General features: G+C 46.3%; 1 protein-coding gene across 2 annotated transcripts in view; it reads left to right on the top strand.

The window, feature by feature from the left end:
* The window catches only part of fut8b (fucosyltransferase 8b (alpha (1,6) fucosyltransferase)), an 85,935-nt gene that overhangs the window by 34,735 nt on the left and 30,380 nt on the right, over window positions 1–20,820 (top strand). Inside the window, exons 1-4 of one of the 2 annotated variants that reach the window (XM_056405200.1) lie at window positions 2,033–2,056; window positions 10,551–11,166; window positions 18,919–19,037; window positions 20,077–20,239. In XM_056405200.1, coding sequence (XP_056261175.1) covers window positions 10,964–11,166; window positions 18,919–19,037; window positions 20,077–20,239 — 485 coding nt within the window. In that variant the 5' untranslated portion in view covers window positions 2,033–2,056; window positions 10,551–10,963. Of the gene's footprint in view, window positions 1–2,032; window positions 2,057–10,550; window positions 11,167–18,918; window positions 19,038–20,076; window positions 20,240–20,820 lie in introns of those variants that run through there. The other variant, XM_056405199.1, reaches the window with a different exon arrangement.

Raw genomic sequence — 20,820 nt, 5'->3', positions numbered from 1 at the left:
CGTTTGCGGCAACGGTTGATATTCAGTTCTCAATATATTTATTTATTTATTTATTTTCCCTCGGTGAGAGACGGAGTGGTAAAAGGTGGGATTGTGTTTGCTCGTGTGATTGCATCAGCTCAGCGTTAGCACTGCCTTGGCACGCTGTGAATTGAGTCTTTTTCATCTGCTGCTTAGTTAATGTGATTTGAGCAACAGGTCCTGTTTAGTGGCGGGGTGTGTGGAGAGGAGGCTGTTTTCTCAGACTCCATTAATAGGGGTCAGGGAAAACACTGTGCCACTATTTCTCTTTAATCGCATTTAGGAAAGTTCATCCCCTAGAGGAGAGGTAGGTTTTTTTTCTTGCAATGATTCTTGTGTCTGTTTTATTGTTCTCTGGAGGAATGCAGAGTTGAGCCATTTAGGGCCAAACCCAAATGACTACACTAAAAAAGCCTCTGGTTATGAAAAGCCACAGAGGGAATGTTTGCACTGTAGCCTGTAATTGTCAGTTTCATTACACTAACAACCGACAGTATATCCGAGTCAAACAGATCAAGGCTGAACGCAGTGAATGTGAATGTAGTGTCGTTAGCTTCTCCAGCAAAGCAGAAACCCTTCACTCCGATGACAGGATTGTTGTTCCTACAACACCAGAATAAACTCTTGTTGAACTGCGGAAACAAAACCAGGCCAACTGTCGCTGCAGTGCTGCATCTCCAGCAAAAAATAAATAAATAAAAAAAATCCCCTCCAAGTGGGAGTCTACACATGGAACTGCTACACGATCTATACATTAACTACAAAAGACTTACAAACTGGTCACATCGAGTGGAAGGAGCGTTCAAGCGGAAGCTGATGGGCGGAAGCAGAGACACACGTACACACACACATAGTGCCAGACGTGGAGCCGGAGTGGAAGAGACGGAGGAGAAGTCAGGCGAACGAACAAGTGCGGACCCGAAGCAGAAAACACAACCTGACGGGGACGAGGAGTTCTGTCAATATGGCTTGTGTTGTGACGCGTGCAGGCCGCTGTGGTGGAGGGACAGACTCAAGCTGTCCCAAACTCGAGTAATATCCTGCAGCCAAACTCACTTAAATCCAAACCGCTTGAATCCCAACATCACTAAGTAATTTCTCATCATTAGGTGAGGGTAAGAGTATTCTAACATTTTCGAATAATCCTGACCCAAAGCAAAGCAATTAAATGGGAAATTCCGTGCAGGCTTACCCAGGTCTGATCTAGCCAGGTCCCCAGTGGGTTTTGGGTTTAAATGTCAAAGCTCTAACAAAAATCTGTAAAGATGAGGAAGAGGAAATGGAGTTAAGAGGAAGTCAGCGACCAGAATAAAAGCAGTAAGGGAGTGCAGCAGGAGAGTTGAGAGGAGGACAGCGGCGCAGCACCCGCACAGATGCAGTCAGGCAGGAGCGTGGCACAAAAACACCCATCTCAACTGGTCAATTATTAATTTCCTAGTCCGCTCTAACATTTATTCATGCCAGTCGCCAGTCCATCACCGGGCCAATCCAGACGGACCGATGCACGCAGCTGCGGGGCAATTTCGAGGTTTCATTTCATCTCACATGCATGTCTTTGGAGAGCGGGGGGAAACTGGAGCTCCTGGAGGAAGCTCAAAGGGGAGAGCGAACATGGAGGGTGAAGAAAAAACCCCAGCTGAGAGGCAGGGACTTCTCGCTCCGAGGTGACACATCCCGACTACGAACCTGCCAGGTCATCTGCAGCTCTGTCTTAAAAGCAAATTAATGCAAGGATGGAGTCATTTGTGCAACGTGTTGTTTAAACTGGGTGACATTTGCAAATATACGGAATGCTGCTTTATTTCAAGAGGCGGGTGTTTTGCACAAATGTCTAGGAAGTTATCTCGCAAACAGCTGCCTCCTGCGGTCGCTTCTTCGGATGCTTCTTCTGTGTTGTCTCGGGAAAAAAAGCAAAATTTCAGCCTGAGCAGAGGATAAATAAATTTGTCACTCGTTACTGCTGACGTCTTTTCGCAGTGTGGGGATTTAAGGTCACAGAGCAAAGGAACCAAGGGTTGCAGACAAGAGAACGGAGGTAATGTAGCAGAGAGCGATGAATCGGTGGGAGCTGTGTGTTACTGCTGTTTATAGAACTCCTTCTCTGTATTAGTCAGGACTCGAGCCCCTTGGGGGAACACTCTTCATTCTCCCCCTCTGTCTCTGTGTCTACAGCCGCCATCTTTCTTCCGATTACCACCTCCCTGGCTCCCACTTTTCCTAGCACACTACTTTTTTATTTTCCCCCTCTGTCTTTCCCTATGACTATTTTTCTCTTGGTGTTCTTGCTGTCTGGGCATTCTTGTGCTGTTTGCTTTTTCCCCTTCCTTGTTCTCAGTCTTCCTCCACCTCCTCCTCTTCCTCCTCTGCTGCTGCCTGGGTCTCTTCTGCCACAGCTCTCCTCTCCATTTTTTCTCCTCCAACAGACATTGCTTTATCATTCAAGGCTCGGCCTGGGAAAGGGCACTTTTGCCCTGAGCCAGGGGTATAATGGCAGTTAACCGCTGAAGGTAAATTCTGTCGCAGAAGATGAGTGAGGGGGGGGGGGGGGGGGGGGGGGTTGGGATGCACTGCTTATTGTGTTGGAAACGTAACTTATTGCACAAGAGACCGCCGAGCCCCCTGTTCTCGTCAATCTTGGCTTTTATTGGGAGATTGCGATAGGAGCTCAGGACAATTTTTCTCAGTCTTCCTCTGTGGCTGGTGTCCCCTAACCGCTGGCTTCAACCTCAGGCACATTCCTTCTCTGTCTGCTCTCACTGCGGTGCCATTTCTGATTTTCCCCCCTTTACTTTCCTGCCAGACTTGTCACTCGGACTGTGGTTTTACTTCAGGCCACGTCAGTGTGATTTTTGATACCTGATCACAAAGGTTTAACAAAGCTGTGCATTCACATTCAACCTGAAAATGCCCATTATACATCCCATGGGTGTATTAACTGAAATACTATTCATACAGTTATATATATATATATATATGTTACATTTTAGACCACCTTTTTCCCTCTTCATCTAGTGTTCATTGTGGACTGCAGCCAAATTACATAAAACTGTAATCACAATGTGAGCCTGACCACTTCCAAGTCTCGTTTCAAAGGTCTGATTGTAATCTGAGCAAAATCCATATTCAGTGGATCCAGGCGTATCACATTATGCGTCACCGCATATTCAGATGATAAAAATCACACAATTTAGCAGTGTGTAACAGTAGCTTGTCCCTCTCCCTGTCTTCTTTATTCCTCCTCCTCTCCCTCCCTCTGCGGGCTGGTGATTCTGTTCTATTATTCCTTCCGCCTCTCCTGTGTATTCACTCACTCGTTAGGCCACTTTAAAGTGACTGAATGAAGGTTGGCACTCACCCTGTATGGGGTCACCACAAGCCCCCCCCCCCACCCCCAACCTCTCTCCCTCCCTCCCTCACTGTCCCCCACCTCTGGAGCTCGTCCCCGGCACCCCAGGCCGTGAAAGGTCAGCCGTCATTGGGACTCATTACGAGGAACAGAAACCGGAGCAGACAGGAAGTGTGTGTGTGTGTGTGTGTGTGTGTGTCTGTGTGCGGATCTGAGAAGCAATAGAGCTCAAGGTAGATGGATAACACGGACCTTGAGTTTCTCCTTTTCTGTTTCTCACAAATAATAGCGGTGAAGGTTCCTCGCAGCAGTGCGCGGTCTGGCTGTCTCAGACCATTGTGTTGCTCAACACTGCTGCGCATAAAATGATAAGTTGGTCATGATGCTTAGTTCTTGCACCCCTCCCATCTCCAAATAAACCCTCACTCTAACTCTCACACACACACACACACACACACACTCTTGACACTTAATGTCCTTTCTGCTCCAGGCACGATACATGCACCTGCCTGAATGGCATTGACTCTTGCTCTTTTCCGTTCTCTCTCAAACACACTCACTCACACACTCACACACACACCGATGCAAAGCTAGTTCATCACCCTCACTGACATGGTGAATTTACATCGCCGTCCTTGACCGCGTCTCAGCCCCTGAGATCCGCCCTCACTCGTCAGGAGACAGATTGGGTTGGCAGGTGGGCCCCCCCACTCCCCCCAGGTCCACGTTTTTTATTTGGACGTAAAAAGTAATAAAAACAGAGGAACGATTGGTGCCTTTTTACTGCTAATCACATGTCCCTCCATCCCAATTAAAAACTTGTTTGCATAAACCACTGGCACAAACAAGCCGCACCCAGAGCCAGAGTGTTGCGTGCTGTTATGTTTGTGTGTGTGTGTGTGTGTGTGTGTGTGTGTGTGTGTGTGTGTGTGCATGTGCATGCATGTGCGGGGTACCTATCTTTGTGTCACCGTGTGAGTGCATGTGCACGTGTTAAATGCACGTGCGCGTGCATCCTGCTGTCAGCGAATTCTCCACAGAGATAACCTTGAAGGAGAGGCTGTGTGCTCAGCTCTGATACTGAATGCCAAGCTACAGCGGGCTCAGCGGCTGCGTGGCTGCAACTTCTCTGAGACCTTTAGCCACTTCTGCGAGACTTAATCCCAAAGTTGCGATGAGGTGGGGCTGCCTTTCGCGCCGCTAAGGTGGAGGGAACTGCTCAGATGGTTGGTGCTCGATGACGAAAGTGTGTGACTCTTTGAATACAAGACCCCCTTTGAAAAGAGCTGACAAACAGTTTGATTCTTATACTCTCTGGTAACCCTGTCCAAATTACACCAAGTCTCCATTAGAGTCGGATTGTTACACTGGCAGTTTCTTGGACGAATCGACATGTTAGGTGGCTCCTGGGGAGAAAGTTGCTCTGTGGCCCCTGTTGACTCCCTAACTACTGTCTTTTGTGCAGTGTGTTTGTATCCTGTGGCCTCAAAGTTCCCAGTTTGTTCAACAAGTTTGAATTTGTTGTGGTGATTTGATTAAACACAGGTTAGGAATCTGCATCATGTAAACTGAAAATAACAGCAGCTTTTAAAATTGCGTTTTGACATAAGGTCCCTCTCTGAGATTTGGCAACAGGATAAGCTGAGAAGGCAAGGCCTACTGTAGTTCATATTGTATTTTAGTGGTGTGAATTTTACAATTAATCACTCTAACAAAACCAACTGACGTCTGATTGTTGTTGCTTTTTCTGTAAATATTTCCTGTTTTTATGATGGTCATCATGTTGTCTTAAAGAATCCTTCTCTATGCCAGTAATACACGTGTAATTCTTCATTCTATGTGAGTTAAACTTATTTATTTTACCTAAAAACAGTCACATTTAAAGGCTCTAAAAGAATGTCAGAATCAGCCCTTAAAAGCTCACCGTGTGTAATTCCTCTGTAATTGTAAAACCTAAACTGTCCCTCCGGATGTTAAACGCCCCAAATTCCCATAAACAATTCTGACGACATGACCTCGGCGCACTAGGTGTTAGCCGCGGGCCTTTCTGTGTGTATGTATTAAAACCCATCGCAGTTAACTTTGTGCGTCATGCCCTTTACTCTCCCGGCTCGCCATCTGTTTTCTTCTCTTTCGCCACGCTTGTCCCCACGCCAGGCTTTCGCTCTGCTATTTAGCCTAAGTTAATGGATTCCTGCACATTCAGCTTAGAATTGTTGTGAAGTAAACAGCAGCTCATGAAATATTCACCACTCTCCTGTATGTGTGTCAGGGTGTGTGTTCTGTCTGTCGGTCTGTGTGTGCATGTGTGCATGCAGCTTCCACACACACACACACACCCACCCACTCATGGGCACACACGTGCATAGAAAACACTGGGGGCGCCCCAAAAAGCTGAGGGAGTCTCCGCATCTCGGCTTTGAGCCAACTGAGAAGCAAAAAGGGAGCGTTGGTGGTGGGTGCACTCTGCTTCTGAGTGAGTCAGATGTTTGCTGATATTCATATTGATGAGGAGAAGAAAAGAAAAAAAATCAGAGTCACTCTCAAAATTTAATGGTGACTTTTTTTTTTATTGCGAATGGAAGGGAACAGGGTAGCAAACTTTTCAGGTCGCAGTCGTTCTTTCCTGAAGCATTTGTGGTGTTCTCTCTTGTCGCTGCTTCTTTTTGGAATAGATACAGGTCAAAAATACAAGTATAAATACAAGTGTCACCCACTGACATTTTTTCTGTCTTGTGTCGGATCCACCACTAAGTGTCTCATGTGTGGATACGGTTCTTATATTTAAAATGTGTCCACTCTGTGTACCAGTGTGATCTCTCTCTTGGGAACCAGGCTAGAGGCTGAGAGGTCGCTGGCTCGGACCTCCAGACCAGCTGAGAAAATAACCAGAAAAGCAGCTCAGTGACCATTGACAGGAAACTCTGGCTGCACTGTGCAACCGTCAGGGTGAAATGAGTGTACTTTTACGGCTACAAAGAAGGCTGTTTCTCAAGAACAGCTTGCTCAGCGAAACATCCCTGGATAAATAATGGTTAAAATTTGCCGCCACAGTTGGAGTTGATGTTTCTCTTGCTGCCTTTCTGTAGTTCAGACACCTGCAAGCTGCTCTCTGCATTGTACTCATCGGGCCTCATGCTGGTGATATGCTGGAGTGGAAAATTCAAATTTTCTAAAACGCATCTGCCATCCAGTCGTAGGTCACATTCGGGTACATCCGTCAAATAGAGGTTTCTGCATCACAGCTATAGATGTGTAAACAGTTTTTCTATTTTTGTTTCAAAGCTGCTTCGCGTTTGTGCCTGATCTCCATCCTACCTGTCTGTTTCCAGACACATGCGTTCTATCTCTGCTGCAACGCTACATGCCATAACATGTACCACACCCTGCTGCATGTGCCCCACGGGGCTCCCTTCTGGTTGTCCTCGAGCAGCAGTGGTCGTGTTGGTGTAATAGAAGCGGTCCTTAGCCAAGCTCCATGCATAATTCAGTGGTGGACCTCATCGCGGTGCTAACTGCCTGCAGACCGGAGCCCGCTGATAGATGACCTCTGCTGCGGCCTGAGTCACGTTGTAGGCTCACCAGCAGGACTGGAAACAGGTCATCTCCGCTGACCCCTCGGGCTCCTGCGTGTTGCTGCAGCGCTGGGGCATTTTGTGACAGCGGTGACAGTTTGCCCCCGTGGTTCCACACGCACCACTCCAGCCTTTACCGGCCCGAGCCCGCTCGGTTGCCGTGACAGCAAGGTGAAGGGCACTGACGATGAATGATGATGTTTGAAACACAAGGTTGAGAGGAAGATTTGGGGAGCGAAGAGTGTGTAGGTGGTGCAGATGAGTGCTTCCATTATGAACGGCAAAGGCCCACTTGTTCCCTCCACTGATAAAGTAGGAGGACTGCACATTAAAGAGTAAGCAGACACATATTTAATTTTGTCCTCGCAATCATATTCCACTTTACTCGGAGGATAACAGGAGGGGCTTGGTGGAAGAAAGCAGAATTAAAAAAGAGGCACTATATGACTAACATCTCTAAAACCCCACTGTCAGCATATCTGTCACACAGTCCGACTTAGAAATGATTGTGCCACAGTGGGGAACTTTTTTTTTTTTTATTTAAGTGACATTATTATAATTTCCATTATTTATGTAGCGTCCTGTTCGTGGCAACTCGAGGGCAGATCTGTGAGGTTGGAGAAAATGCAGAAATCTTGAGCGCGGGGCTCACACTGCGTTATATCTCAGCTGGAATATTACACTGTCAGACTTCATCAGCAGAATAAATAGTAGAGTATCATTTTCTCTTTAATCAGACCACATCCTACTGACACAGGACTCAAAAGATGTCTCCATCCTTTCACTTCTAAAACACAGCAATCTGAAGCCGCTGTGTGTTTCTCTGCTTCTTTGCCACTTCATCACAGCCAAGGCTAAGCTGAAAGGCATGTTGAAAATGAACAGTAAGACTTTTTTCACTCATTTTCTGAAGCCATTGACTGGATTTCATAATCACCATTGTGTGCAGTTAGTAAAGATGACTTTCACTTTCAAACAGAATTAACCGATAATCCTTCAGGGTTTGTACGCTCTGAGGTGGAGTACACCTCTTTTAATGATGATTGTTCAATTGCAAGTGGTTGATCCCAGGTTCTGTTACCTGACCTCTACCCACCGTGTGCTCCCAGTAATGTGACCAGATTAGCTCACGCTGTTCTACAACTCAGACTCAAACAGTAGGGTGAGTTTGCTTTTGCTATAAATGGTGCTAGCCTGTGTAACACATTCACCAACTGTGAGATCAGCAGACTCCATCGCCATTTCCTACAACCAGAACCCACATTTATGACCTTAAGTGTGACAGAGGTGTTTTTCCAATGTGCTTGGTCTCTTACATCTAATTATGCTGATCTTTTTTTTTTTTTTCTTTTGACCTTGCAGATGATATTATGCTAACATTTTATTTTAAGGCTATTAAAGGAGTACCTTATCCCTCAATCTAGTGTGGCTCTTCCATGAAGTTGGGGGAAGAAAAATGAAGAAAAGGAAAAAGTCAAAACAGTCCAAATGAAAGGAGCGGAGGGTGAGAAATCCTGACGTTGAGTCAGGCTGGATGCTACAATTCCCATAATGCAATTCAACAGAATGTTTTATTAGCCCTTCCCTGCCTTTTGAATTGTAGGTTTTCTGTCAAATATTTGCAATCTGTTGCCTAACTCCAGATAAACCTGACAATACCATGAGGGTTATTTTCTCAGACTTTGGACCAATCCCTTCAAAGCCACAGAGGACACTATACAGCTGTTTTAGTGCTGTTCATATACAGTAAATAGACTTTTACATGTAAGATATATGGTCTTTGTTATAGTTAGGTGCATAGCAAGGGTAAGCTTTTACCTCAATTACCTTGACTGATGTCACAGTGTCCCAGGTAGACCATTAAGTCCAAGTCGTCCATGTTAATTTCCCCAAAGTTCTATTAATACACCTGTAATATATTTTAGCTTGGGTTGACTTTCAAGTGTAAGCACAACTAACGAGAAGTGTTATCTCCAAAATCTCCCATATCCTATTTGGCGGCAGTGGCTCGCCTCATCCAACAATTTTATATTTATCAGTTTTAGTCTGCTGAACACAAACCTCATTATGGCTCCTCAAACACAGTGACAAGAGTTGTTGCAGCCAGACTTTTTAGTAAAGTCCCAGTCGTGCATTAGCTGGTGGAGTGCTACCCCCTCGCAGCTCTTATTTTCCATAATAAAACACAGCTCAGCACATCCTCGTGCTGCATGCATAAAGAGGAGCAACCCTGTGTCAACCTGGGTTAGTCACAACAGGCGCACTGACGGGGAAGGAACGTCTGCACAGATTCCACTAATCCCACATCATTCAATAAGAAATGAAGGAGAGGAAGTTCGCGCCCTCATTGTTTCATCCGGCGATCACAGCCGCTGCGATTCCTGGGCGGTGTGCAGCAGTGAAAGCGTGAACAGTCTGCGGCGCTTTTACAGCTTTACGTTTCATGTCCGACATATCAACCATCCTGCCACGGTAAACATGATGAGTTACTGTTAACCTACTCCTGTGCTGCCAGGCGAACCCCAGCAGGAACACTTTCCTCTAGTCTCAAACGCTCACAGGCAGAAACTCCAGAGACACCGCGACATGTCAATCAACCCCCGCCCACCACCACCACCACCACTCACATAAAGTCTTAAGATGCTTGGCATAATTCCAGTGTGCTCGGCTACACACGCAGAGATGATAGCATACACACAAACACACACACACACCTGCCAGTCTTCATCTCATCACACGACTAGTCTCAGTTGCGTGGCAGGGCTTTGTTGGGGGGAGTTGACAGTGAAGGTTGCTTCATAAACCCGGCACGCGTCCATCTCCGTCTCCCCCACTGCTTTGGGATGAAGAGAAGTGATGATCTAGGATTTATTTTTTTTCCTTCTCTGTGCTCCATCGGGCTCACTGTATCACCTTGACAATGTTGCATTCTGTCACGGGGGCTACGGGGAACGGCAGCGGACACTTGGGAAGGAGGAAGAGGGGGTTGGGGGGGCGCTCTGGGAAAACTTTGTGGGATTTAGTAGTCTCCAAACGAATCCATTAACTGTCGGGGCTTTGAGTGAGAGAGTGAGAGAGAGAGAGTGTGTGTTGGGGATGTGTTGTGGTAGGCTGTGGTCAAGGATGCGGTGTGGGGTCTGGAGGAAATAAAAGATGTGTTCTTGTTTGTGTGGTAGCTGCTGTAAGTGTGTGTGTGTGAGTGTGTAATGTAATGTGCAAGCAGGCAGGACGTGGAAAGTGGAACATCCCTGTCCTGCCTCGACAGCAGTGCAGCATAGCTCAGGGACTGCACATCACTATGTAAATGCAAATTGCAGTGTCATGCTGATCAATCCTGTAGGCTGCTGAGACAGGGTTATGTCGGGACCAGTCAGCAGCATCTCGGCTGTTTCTGTCTGTCCGTCTGCCCTGTTCTGCGCTCTCCGCTTCTGTGTGGCGCTATATGAGGCATGTCTCGTGCTTCGTGATATTTGTCAAGCTGTCTTACTGTCCCGGCCCCTGAACGGTTCTAATTTGCTTCTGTCTGACCTGCAAGATCATAAAGTATTTGCAAGAGAAAACTTTGTGCAATAAGCTTAACTAACCCCAGTCTTTCTGTGTTTCAACAGGATGCAGCTGTAATAAAAGAATCCAGTGGGACTGTTAGGAAACAGCAAGACACAGTGTGGGACAGACTGGTCAACACGGAGCTGGGTGGCGGGGAGAAGACACCAATCCACCAATCGGGACAATACTTCTGAGCATGCTAGCCATGCTTTAGCACACACAGGGGAGGCTAGCTGATTTCTGGAGAAACACCCGCTGCCTTTTCTTTTAACACTCCTGAGCCACAAACACACGCACCGCCCTCACCTGCCGTTCACTGTCTACCATCCCTGCAGAGATGCCGATGCCGAGGTTGGCGCTGTGGCACTTGTGGTGACGGGGCACAGAGTGTGCGCGCACATCCGGCAGGCAGGCCGGCGGGTCGGTGGGTGTACAGGCACACCAAGAGGCATTTACGGGTGGGCGTGGTTGAACCATGCGGCCCTGGGCGGGTTCGTGGCGTTGGATTACCCTGGTGCTGTTGGCCTGGGGCACGCTCCTCTTCTACATCGGTGGTCACTTGGTGAGAGACAGCGAGCACCCGGAGCGGTCCAGCCGGGAGCTCTCCAAGATCCTGGCCAAGCTGGAGCGGCTCAAGCAGCAGAATGAAGACCTGCGGCGCATGGCCGAATCGCTCAGGTAACAGCAAGCTGCTCGTGTGTGACAACACCAGCACTTCTCACACACTTCTTAAAACAAGTGTGTTTACATGCACACGTGTTTATGTGGTTGCATGTGTAAAATCATGTTCTAGTGTGGATAAGCCCTTACCTGAATACTGAAGACTAGTATCACAGCATCTAAACACCTCATCCAGGTGATTAAACATCATTATAATGATGACCTACACACTTAAATAAAAGTGAAAGTAATGTAGTGGACAAACTATAGTGTTGTTCTCCTTGTTAGACAATTGGTGCTCAGATATTTTAGCCAAATTCAGCAGGGTGGTAAATGCAAGAAGAATATTTTTTTTCAGTTTTGATTTGTATTCGCAGGTTCTACTTGCACCAGTCGATGTTACATCAAAGTTTTTTGTTATAACTGCACAAAACACAGTTGAGCAAACAAATGTAATTCACCTCTTTCGCTTGCCTGGTCAGTATACTTTTGTTTTTGAAAATCTTAAAATGCTGTGGTGCAACGTATCATTACCTTAAGTTTCTGCAAAGTCCAGCAATTAAGTACAGCCTCTGGCTCCCTGGTAGCCCTATCAGAATAATTTTACAAGTGGCCCAATGTAGCAGTGAGATGATTGTTTCTTTAGTTTTTGTGAAAATGTAATCAACATCCGATTAAATCAGCTTCTTAAACAAATGATGCTGCGGAGGTTCATCAAAAGCTGATGAGTAGTGTCAGAGACACTGCGCGTGACAGACAGACGGATGGATTGACTTTCACACACTTCACCAGATTTTATTGTGTTATTTTGGCAGACAATAGCACATTGTACGAGCCCATTAACCACACAGCATCTTTCACACGTTCAAGCTATGTGCAACAGAGAGACAGATGGCTGTGCTCTTATCTCCACACGCCGACAGTGTTTCTCTTTACACATAAGCACTGGGTCTGCACACGGGTGCGTGTGCAGGGAATGCGGCAGTGTGTCCTGGTGTGCGCCATATTAACCGGGAACTCGAGCCTCAGATGTTGCCATCGCTGCTCCTCCTGTGATATCCCGATTCACTTTGATGCAGGGCCCTCATCGGCTCACACAAACATAAAAACGCACACGCGCACGTTGCTTCAGACAGCTGGTCCCTGATTAAATCCCTTGCTTTTGTAATTATTCAAAATTGGCTCAAAAACAAAGGTGGAATTCATGGCATAAAAAACAAGTGCAGCTTTCAGTCGACCACTGTCCAGATGGGTCCCCGACACACTGCACGCTTGTTGCTTGTTATTGAGTTTGGTTGTTGATCTGGGACCGAGGCCTCCACAGTTGTTTACTGGGGCAACGCTACTGTTTCTTCTCAAGTCCCTCTAAGCTTCAGCTAAGTATCCGCCACAGCAAGCCAAAAGCAGGCGACTGGCTTGCTGAGGTTAAGCTCTATGAGCTATCGACACAGACAGGAGTCGGTCTGTCCTCTGTTCAGTTTTGTGCCTCTGTGCATGTGTGTGTGTGCGTTGGTCAGATACAGGCCCAGGAGAGAACTCCACCACCACCACCACCCCCTGTAGTGTCTCATATCCTTACACTGGAGCCCTAATAGACGCAAAAAGGCTGTTAGTGAGCTGCCCATCATTCCTGCCCCAGCCCCTCCCTTCTCCGTTCCTCGTTTCGCTCCTTCCTCAGCTCCCTCCTCTTCCTCTGCCTCACCGCCAAACTGCTGACAGAGGCATGGCGCTAAGCCAGACTCCAGCCTGCAGGTTGTCACAGACTGACTGACTGTGTAACAACTCACTAGCTTACTGATCGACTAGCTCAACTTAACTCAATTCACTGAAGTACGCACTGTGCAGATTTTGGGCTGAGAACAGGAACCTCTGAATGTTTTACAAGAAACAGAAACAGCTTTTTTTTTTGCGAGCACCCCATTGACATGCGATAATAAAGGTTTTATCTAAAGCACCTAACCTTTGCATTAGTGCATTCATTTTTTATGAGAGGCCTTACAGAGATTTAAACCAATAAAACTGACATTATTACACCTTTGTGCGGACCTGTTGCACAGCACCAACCCACTGCATCGACGCTGATTTATAGCTCAGAGTACGGTTTAACTTGGTTAGTGTCATCGCACCGGAGCAGCACAAGATGGATGTGTAAGTCATTGCTCTGCATTCATTATATATTGGAAGGCACCTTGTTTACAGTGTCTCATTCACTTTACGTTAGAGAGTGATTGCCATGCTGATGCAGTTTGTGCAGGATATTGATTTTCTTGATCAGAAATTGCAAATTTCTGTAGCGTCACCGAGAAGATGAAGATATTTAGTCATTCACCCCGCTCTATGGATTCTTCACACACTGCTGATCGTGTTTTGCCTGTTTTTGCTGAACTCGCCACAATTCGCCGATTGGAATTGTCATCTGAAATGAATTCATCTATCAATCAATGAGTTGGACTCAAATTAGTTATCACCTGGCCGGCCTACAGATTCACTCCAGCGACTCAGTCATTCGCGCCATCCGTGGAGTGTTTTGAGTGAAAGGCAGCGTGCCAACCTACCAATCACCCAGCAGCATTAATGAGAGGTGAGCACGAGGTCGATTCGCCCCGGTCTGTCTGGCTCCGCCCTCTCTGCAGCTGTCAGTCACCTCGGGCGCAAAGCCGCGACTGCTGCGGAGACAATGACACGCGCCAGCCTGATGGTGTGACATCGGAGGGAGCGAGGGGTGAGACTGACAGCTGGGCTGAGCGATGAGGACCTGATCGATCTCCACCCCCCCACCCCCCCAGCCATGCCAACAGAGGAATTGGGGTGGAGGGGGGGGCTCAGAGGATGAGAAGAGGAGGGGAGCGTGATGGATGGCATGAGGACTGCACTAAGTAAAGAGCAGCAAAGGAGGAAATGGAAAATGAGAGCTGAGGGGATGAGGAGAGTCGCGGGTTCCACAGTCCTCGCACTAATCTGTTTTACATGTAATTTCAGCCCGGTTCAGCACCAACGTGATGAGAGTGTTTGACCTTGTACAATACCATCAAAAACTAGGTGGTAAAAGGCCGTGCAGCACACTGTTCTTCAGTCAGTCAACTGCTTAGCACTGTTTGAGCTGACCCAGAGCTGCTGTTTCATTCCACCCGGCTGAAACTGCCCTGCATGTGAAAACTGATGCAAAGAATTATTTGCATGTACCGTATCCGTATCATGTGACCCGGATCTAGGACAGATAGAGAAGAGGGCAAGATTGATACGAATTCTTTTTCCATGCTTCAGTGGAATAGTCTTTTAATGGTGCAGTCCATTGACTGTTAGACCTCACTTACTCTCCTTTTTATAGTTTTATAGTTTGCTTCCAGCTACAGTAGCTCGCATCATCTTGTCTACACATGCTACTTTTTTGCATATGTCTACCTCATTTGGGTCCCTGTCTTTCAAGCTGCACACAAATGTAAATTAGAACTGTAAACGCAGGCGTGTGGTTTGGATGGAACGAGGCCACTGTCCGCTCGCGTGGAAGATAAAACAGTGAGAGGACTCATTTATCCTGTAATGGTTTTAGCCCAGTCCGGGCCCCCACTAAACAGATGCTGCCGCCGCTTCTAGACCTGAGCTCCCATCGACCTGGCCGTCACCCAGGCCTGGCGAGGGAAGGTTCTACTGCCACACGCACACTAGCCCCATTGTGGGAGCTGTCTGTGGTCAGGACATCTCTGTCAAGTAGGGCTCAGAGCGGAGCTGGCTCGCTCTGGATGTACTGAGGCGTCGAAGCATGCGAAGCAAAGAATGCACCGTTCACAATTGGTTTACTTGGAATTACACTGTTGGACATGTAACATGGACACAGCAAAAGGAAGGAGACATAGAGACGACAAGATTAATTGATTTGATATGATGCAGAGAGAACACAACAGATACACTCAGACAATAAACACAGCTATCTCATTTTTCCTATTATTATTTCCTCAAACTTAGGATTCCTCACTGGTCTTCCAAACCAGTTCGGACCAGTAGTAAAAGGTTTTCATGGTCATACCAGACTTTTCCACTCAATCATATTGTTTACTTGCCTTTTTCCCACTGCCACATTCCTGTGGTTTATTAGCTTGACTTATTGGAGTCAAGTGGTTTGGTGTAGCACACGGTGAGTTCCCAGGAAAGGCTGGAGCATGCCAGTCAAGTGTTAGACGCATCACAGTGTGCAAACGCTCACACATGTGTATATACATGCAGAGTATAGGAACAGTAAAACAAAGTTCCGTCTCAATATAAAGGCAAATTGCGTTAATGTAGTCTCCTTTCATCTACACCTCCCAGAACAGAACACTTTACATCAGCATCCATATGTATGGTTTCCCAGCTCCGCGCAGGTTTTCCTTTTGAAGTCAACCAGAGTATATTAAATCTTACCATGGAAATATGTATGCGTCGCAGTTCCACCTAGGCCCCCGCCGTTCAATCTGCTCCGCCCGGCTCTGATCACCCTGTGAACTCCATGGTTACCGGGTGCAGGGGCGGGAGCCGGCGGAGCGACAGCTGGGGCAGCATTTCAGAGGAAACTGGGTTGCATGCTGAACCTCACCTGCTTTCCGGCTCAGTGCTTAGCGCCGGTGGGGCTCATCACCCCTTGCTTTCATAGCTTGTCTTTCACTCCGCAGTATCTCTCGCACACCTTCCCGCCCCGCCCCGCCTCCCCCGGAGTCAGAGTTTTTCTCATCTGTTACCTCTCCTGTATCGTTTGATTAAGACGCTGTTGAATCCAGCTGCCTTGTCTAGTCTCCGCTTCAGGTCCTCTAGAGATACCGTCAGGGATCAATTGTGTGTTTGTGTATGGTGTTTTCCTCCTTCCTGTGTGTGTGTGTGTGTGTGTGTGTCTGTGGGTTTTGATACCGCTGAGTGTTTGGATATATTTTATATCTGCATATCTTGGTCGGGGATGCTTGTGTTTTTCCTGCACCAGCACTGTGTCTCAGCAGTTTATGTCTCTTTGGAACATGTTAGCTAACCTCTGTACCATGTCTCTTCTCATTAGCCTGTGCAGCGCTGGCCTATTTCTTCTTCCTTGTTCAAGGAGATATCATGTTGCTTTATAATACAGTTTTAGCAGCACTTAAAACCCCTGGGAAATGATGTCACTGAGGAATTAGTCCTACTTCCTGTACAATGGTGTAACAAGCAGGTTAGGGTGTGGCTTTTGGGAGATCTTGTTGAATATTGTTTGAACAGACTTAGCTGTGAGAATAGAAAGTAGAGTTGATACTAGGAAAGGAAATGCACCTGGGTCTTATTTCAAAAGATGTGTCAGACAGCTGAAATGGGAACACCACGGGTTTCACAAAGGAAAAAAAAAAAAGAAAAAGAAAAGCGTGAATTTAAGACATACATATAAATATCCATACAGAAAGGTTTATCCTTGTCCATCACACGGTTACATAATGGAGGGGGTTAAAATATCCTCCCTTTCCTCCTCAGTTTATTTCCATGGCTTTGAAGCACAATGCTCAGTTAGTGCTCAGTGAAGTGAGAGGCCAGAGCTTCTCAGGGGCCGGGGCTTGAACAGTGAAGGGGGAGCTGTGCAGCAAGAAGGGCTGTTGCAACTTTAAAAGTCTCATCTTTATGCCTGCCAGCGACTGATGTTCCTCACTCAGGGAGCAAATTGAGTTTGCATGCCTTGATGACTCATTAACATGGCCTTTGCAGCACTCCACCAATGCCCCTGTGCATTCAAACATATTCCATTTTTAATAGTTTTATGTAGAGGAACTGATACGGTTTAATGTCAGTGGCAGTGCTTTTTTTCTCCTTGGCTGATTCGAACTCTGTGTTCCGGTCATGTCAGATTGCTCATTTGTGTCTTCATTACATGCATGCAGTGGTTATTCATAGTTCATAGTTTGACACAGCGGTGGGGAAATGCTTATTTATATCTTTCAACTATAATTGACTAAAAAAGAAAACATTCAATTTTAACAGATTAGCTTATGTTGCTAGATTAAATGGACTGAAAAGCTGCAGGAACATCGTTTCAGCTATAATGAACAATTAAGCTTTTGGGCTGTAAATTTACAAAGCCAAGTGAGTACAATGCTCACATCTGTCATGCATGTTCACATTTAATCAAAAAAAAGCTGCAGAAACCCTGAAGACGAGTTGCTGTGCAGCTCAGTGACGAGGAGCGCATCGGTTGTCTGTGATCTATATGTTTTGTCTTGTCAGCTCCTCTTTACAATGTCTAAGACAGAAGAAGAAGTGGTCACCATGGCTACTGCACCGCTAATGCAGCGTACATTCTGTGCAATAATCAAGAGGGGATTTCCAGCATAGCTACTGATAAATTGTGGAAGTACAGCAACAAATTATATTTAATCTATTTGCTGCACTTGGATTGTTTTTATGTAGTTGTGGTGTGTGTGTGTGTGTGTGTGTGTGTGTGTGTGTGTGTGTGTGTGTGTGTGTGTGTGTGTGTGTGTGTGTGTGTGTGTGTGTGTGTGTGTGTGTGTGTGTGTGTGTGTGTGTGTGTGTGGTTATATTTCTACTTTGGTACATTTTTTTTTTTTCCAGTCAAAGTCACCAAAATAATGGCATCTCAGTGACATTCAGCACAGAGACGGTTCAGTGGATGTTGTAAAGAGCTCGGGTGTATGGTCAGAGAAGTAGATAGGCTAGACTTAAGAGACATGGAAAATGATGCAGTATTTTGATCTGGAGCTCAAAATAAATAAACCAGGACAGGGCTCCGGGAGGCTGCACTGTGGTGTCTCAGCAAATGAAATAGAATTTTCAGTGGTGAGCAGGAAAGGATGCCAGGCTTTTAAGTCTAGGAACGTCCAAATGAGAACCACGTCACCCGAGTCAAGATGCATACCGGACTCGTCAGTGAATGTTTAGATGCTGAACACTTCTTCTCAACACTCCTGCACCTTGTCAACAACTATTACAACAAGGTGATGCCGATGTAAAATGAAGCAAAACTCAACTACAAATGTGTGGCCTGCAGTATTTCTCCACAGATTTGTACAGCGACTGATTTCAGTTGAAGAGGAATTTCACAATATTTGCACAGTAACAGCCACCATGTGTGTTTTTTTTTTTTTTGTTTGTTTGTTTGTTTTTTACCAGATTTCAAATCACAAGCAAAGACTAAATCCAGCCAAGCAAGTGGTGTGTATCCAATCAGTGGTTGGAAAGGTTGATATTGAAGTCTATACAATACGGTCAGTTTTGAATGGTGTCTGTCTCAAGCTAGTTCATCCATAGCTCTGCTACAGCAAACTGAATAAAGCTAATAACAGTTTTGTTTACAAGGGATCCAGTTAGTTACAGCAATTTTGATGATAGTTTGTTTGCTTCAAGCAGTTTAGCATGTCAGACCGGCAAACAGCTGGTCACATGTTAGGATTTACTCTGTTCTGTCATTGAAAATTTCATGTTTATGGGATTTTGTTATTCAGGCAAAATGAGCGAGTTGAAGATGTCAACTTGGGTTTTAGAAAGTTATGATGGGCATGATTTGTCGTCATTGTTTTTACTTAATTGAGTAATTAAAACATCAAAAGCTTTGTTGATAATGAAAATAATTATTTCTTGCAGCACTGCACTGAGTACAAGTTTATCACATTCATTTTTTTGTTTGTTTGTTTGTTTACTGGGACCCAGTTTAACAATTTCAGCAGAATATTTCTGCAGAGAAGAATATGTTTGCGCTCTCTTGCTTCTATCAATGTAGACACGCTCCCGTGCTCACCCATCACAACCCCCTCCTTGTGTCTCTCCCTCCCAAAGGATACCAGAGGGTCAGGCAGAAGCCGGGTCCCTGGCCGCAGGGAGACTGCGCTCCCTGGAGGACCAGCTAACCAGAGCCAAACAGAAGATCCACAGCTTCCAGAAGCTCACCGGAGATGGTAAGCAGGGCAGAGACGCCTGAAAAAGAAAAAGTTGTGGGGAAGGATTTGGCACCGAGCTTGGACATATGAAAGGATTGATTTTGAAGGTGCTGGGGGTTGACTATATTTGGGATGAAACCAGTCAGCAGCTCTCTTGTGAGCTTTCGCCTGCAGCGGGAATCTCAAGTCTAGTCCAGTGTTAAACCTGCTGCAGCTCAGCAACGATGATGACAGAGGCGTACCGTGGGATGGGCAGGGTTACGTGTGCTTTTGCCACTATAAGCAGCGGTCAGAGGGGCAGGAAAGCTGTTGGGCGAGTGGGGAAATGTGTGAATGAAGTGGAAGCAGAGTGAATGCCCCGATGGCAGAAAGGGAGAGAGAGAGAGGAGAGAGAAAAGAGACAGACTGAGAGAAAATAAAGAAGGACATGTGAGCGTGGAGGGCAGCACAGGGTCAGCCTTTCCATCTTGCCGCAGGGGAAGAAAAAGCTAAAAATACCCTCCAGCTTTTTTTTTTTTTCCACCAAGGGAGGGAGTGAGGGAAGAAGAGAGAGTGCAAGATAGGAAAGTGAAGAAAAAAAAAAGCAATTTTCCCTCTTTACCACCACCTTCTTCTCCTCCTGCTCGAGGCTGTCCTTCCCTCGATTTTTTTTTTCTTTTTTGTTGTTGTTTCTCTCCACAGAAACCAGAGCAGGCAGCTGTGCTATCCATGTGGGTTACTCCACATTGTTTGGCTCAGGTTGGGTGTAGAGTTCCTTCCTGTTGTTAGGACTGTGTGAGAGAACACATGAGACACAAAAAACTGTGATCAAGTGCTCCTTAATGAGGTCAAAGCAACACCGAGGGACAAAGTATGGAAAGGAACATTTTCATGGTTACGCCGAAACCTTGCTTTGTGCCATTATAGCCTATTTAGTCTCGCATCATCTAATCCTCTAGTGTCCCTTCCTACCCGGTTCATTGTTTTTGATCTTACCTGTGTGTCAAATGTTACACAAGCCGTGTATCTTTGTGACATTTAGTTGTGAGCTGTTATCCCCCCCCCCCCCCACTTGCAGGCCCCGGTCCCACTCAGGAGGAGCTGCGGAGAAGGGTGGAGAACGGTGTTAAGGAGTTCTGGTACTTTGTTCGCAGCGAGGTGAAGAAATTGGCCAACGTCGAGCCCAGCGAGAGGCAGAAGTACGCCGACACACTCCTGCAGGACCTGGGACACCAGGAGAGGTGGGCCGATGTTTACTTGAAAACATGAGAAAAAAGTTCAAAAGCAGAAATGTCAAAATGTTCCACAAGTGTTTGTGGGAAACCAGTGTCATCTCGCAGCAGGAAGGTAAAGCAGACCTGGCTGGTGGAGCCTTTCCCTGTGGCGCCTGCTTGTTGTCTGTGAAGGTTTCCGCCCACAGTCTGAATATCCCCGAGGCGTGAAAGTTAGTATGAGTGTGTCCGTCTGACCATATTTAACATTAGCAAAATTATATATCCCAGCGCTCACTCCATAAAGGAATAGTTCGACATTAGTGTGACAGTAGTTTGAGCAAAACAAACAAGATATACAGTAACTAATTAACACGTTACTGTATAATTCGATACACTGTACTGTTTAGTCTGAACAAAAAACGAACGTTAAAGCACCGGGTTGCACAGTTCAGCACATAACCCCATGTTTTCAAACAGATGTTTCCAGTCTTTATGCTAAGCTAAGCTAAGCTAACTGATCAGTCCGGTGGTATACTAGGCACATATATTAGCTTTTTGTTTGTAAGACCTCTACCTCCTTCTGGTTGAATGGTTGTAAAGTGAAACTG

This window comes from Seriola aureovittata, chromosome 19 (assembly GCF_021018895.1).
Source record: "Seriola aureovittata isolate HTS-2021-v1 ecotype China chromosome 19, ASM2101889v1, whole genome shotgun sequence".
Taxonomy (NCBI): domain Eukaryota; kingdom Metazoa; phylum Chordata; class Actinopteri; order Carangiformes; family Carangidae; genus Seriola; species Seriola aureovittata.
This window is presented reverse-complemented; position numbering and strand designations above follow the sequence as displayed.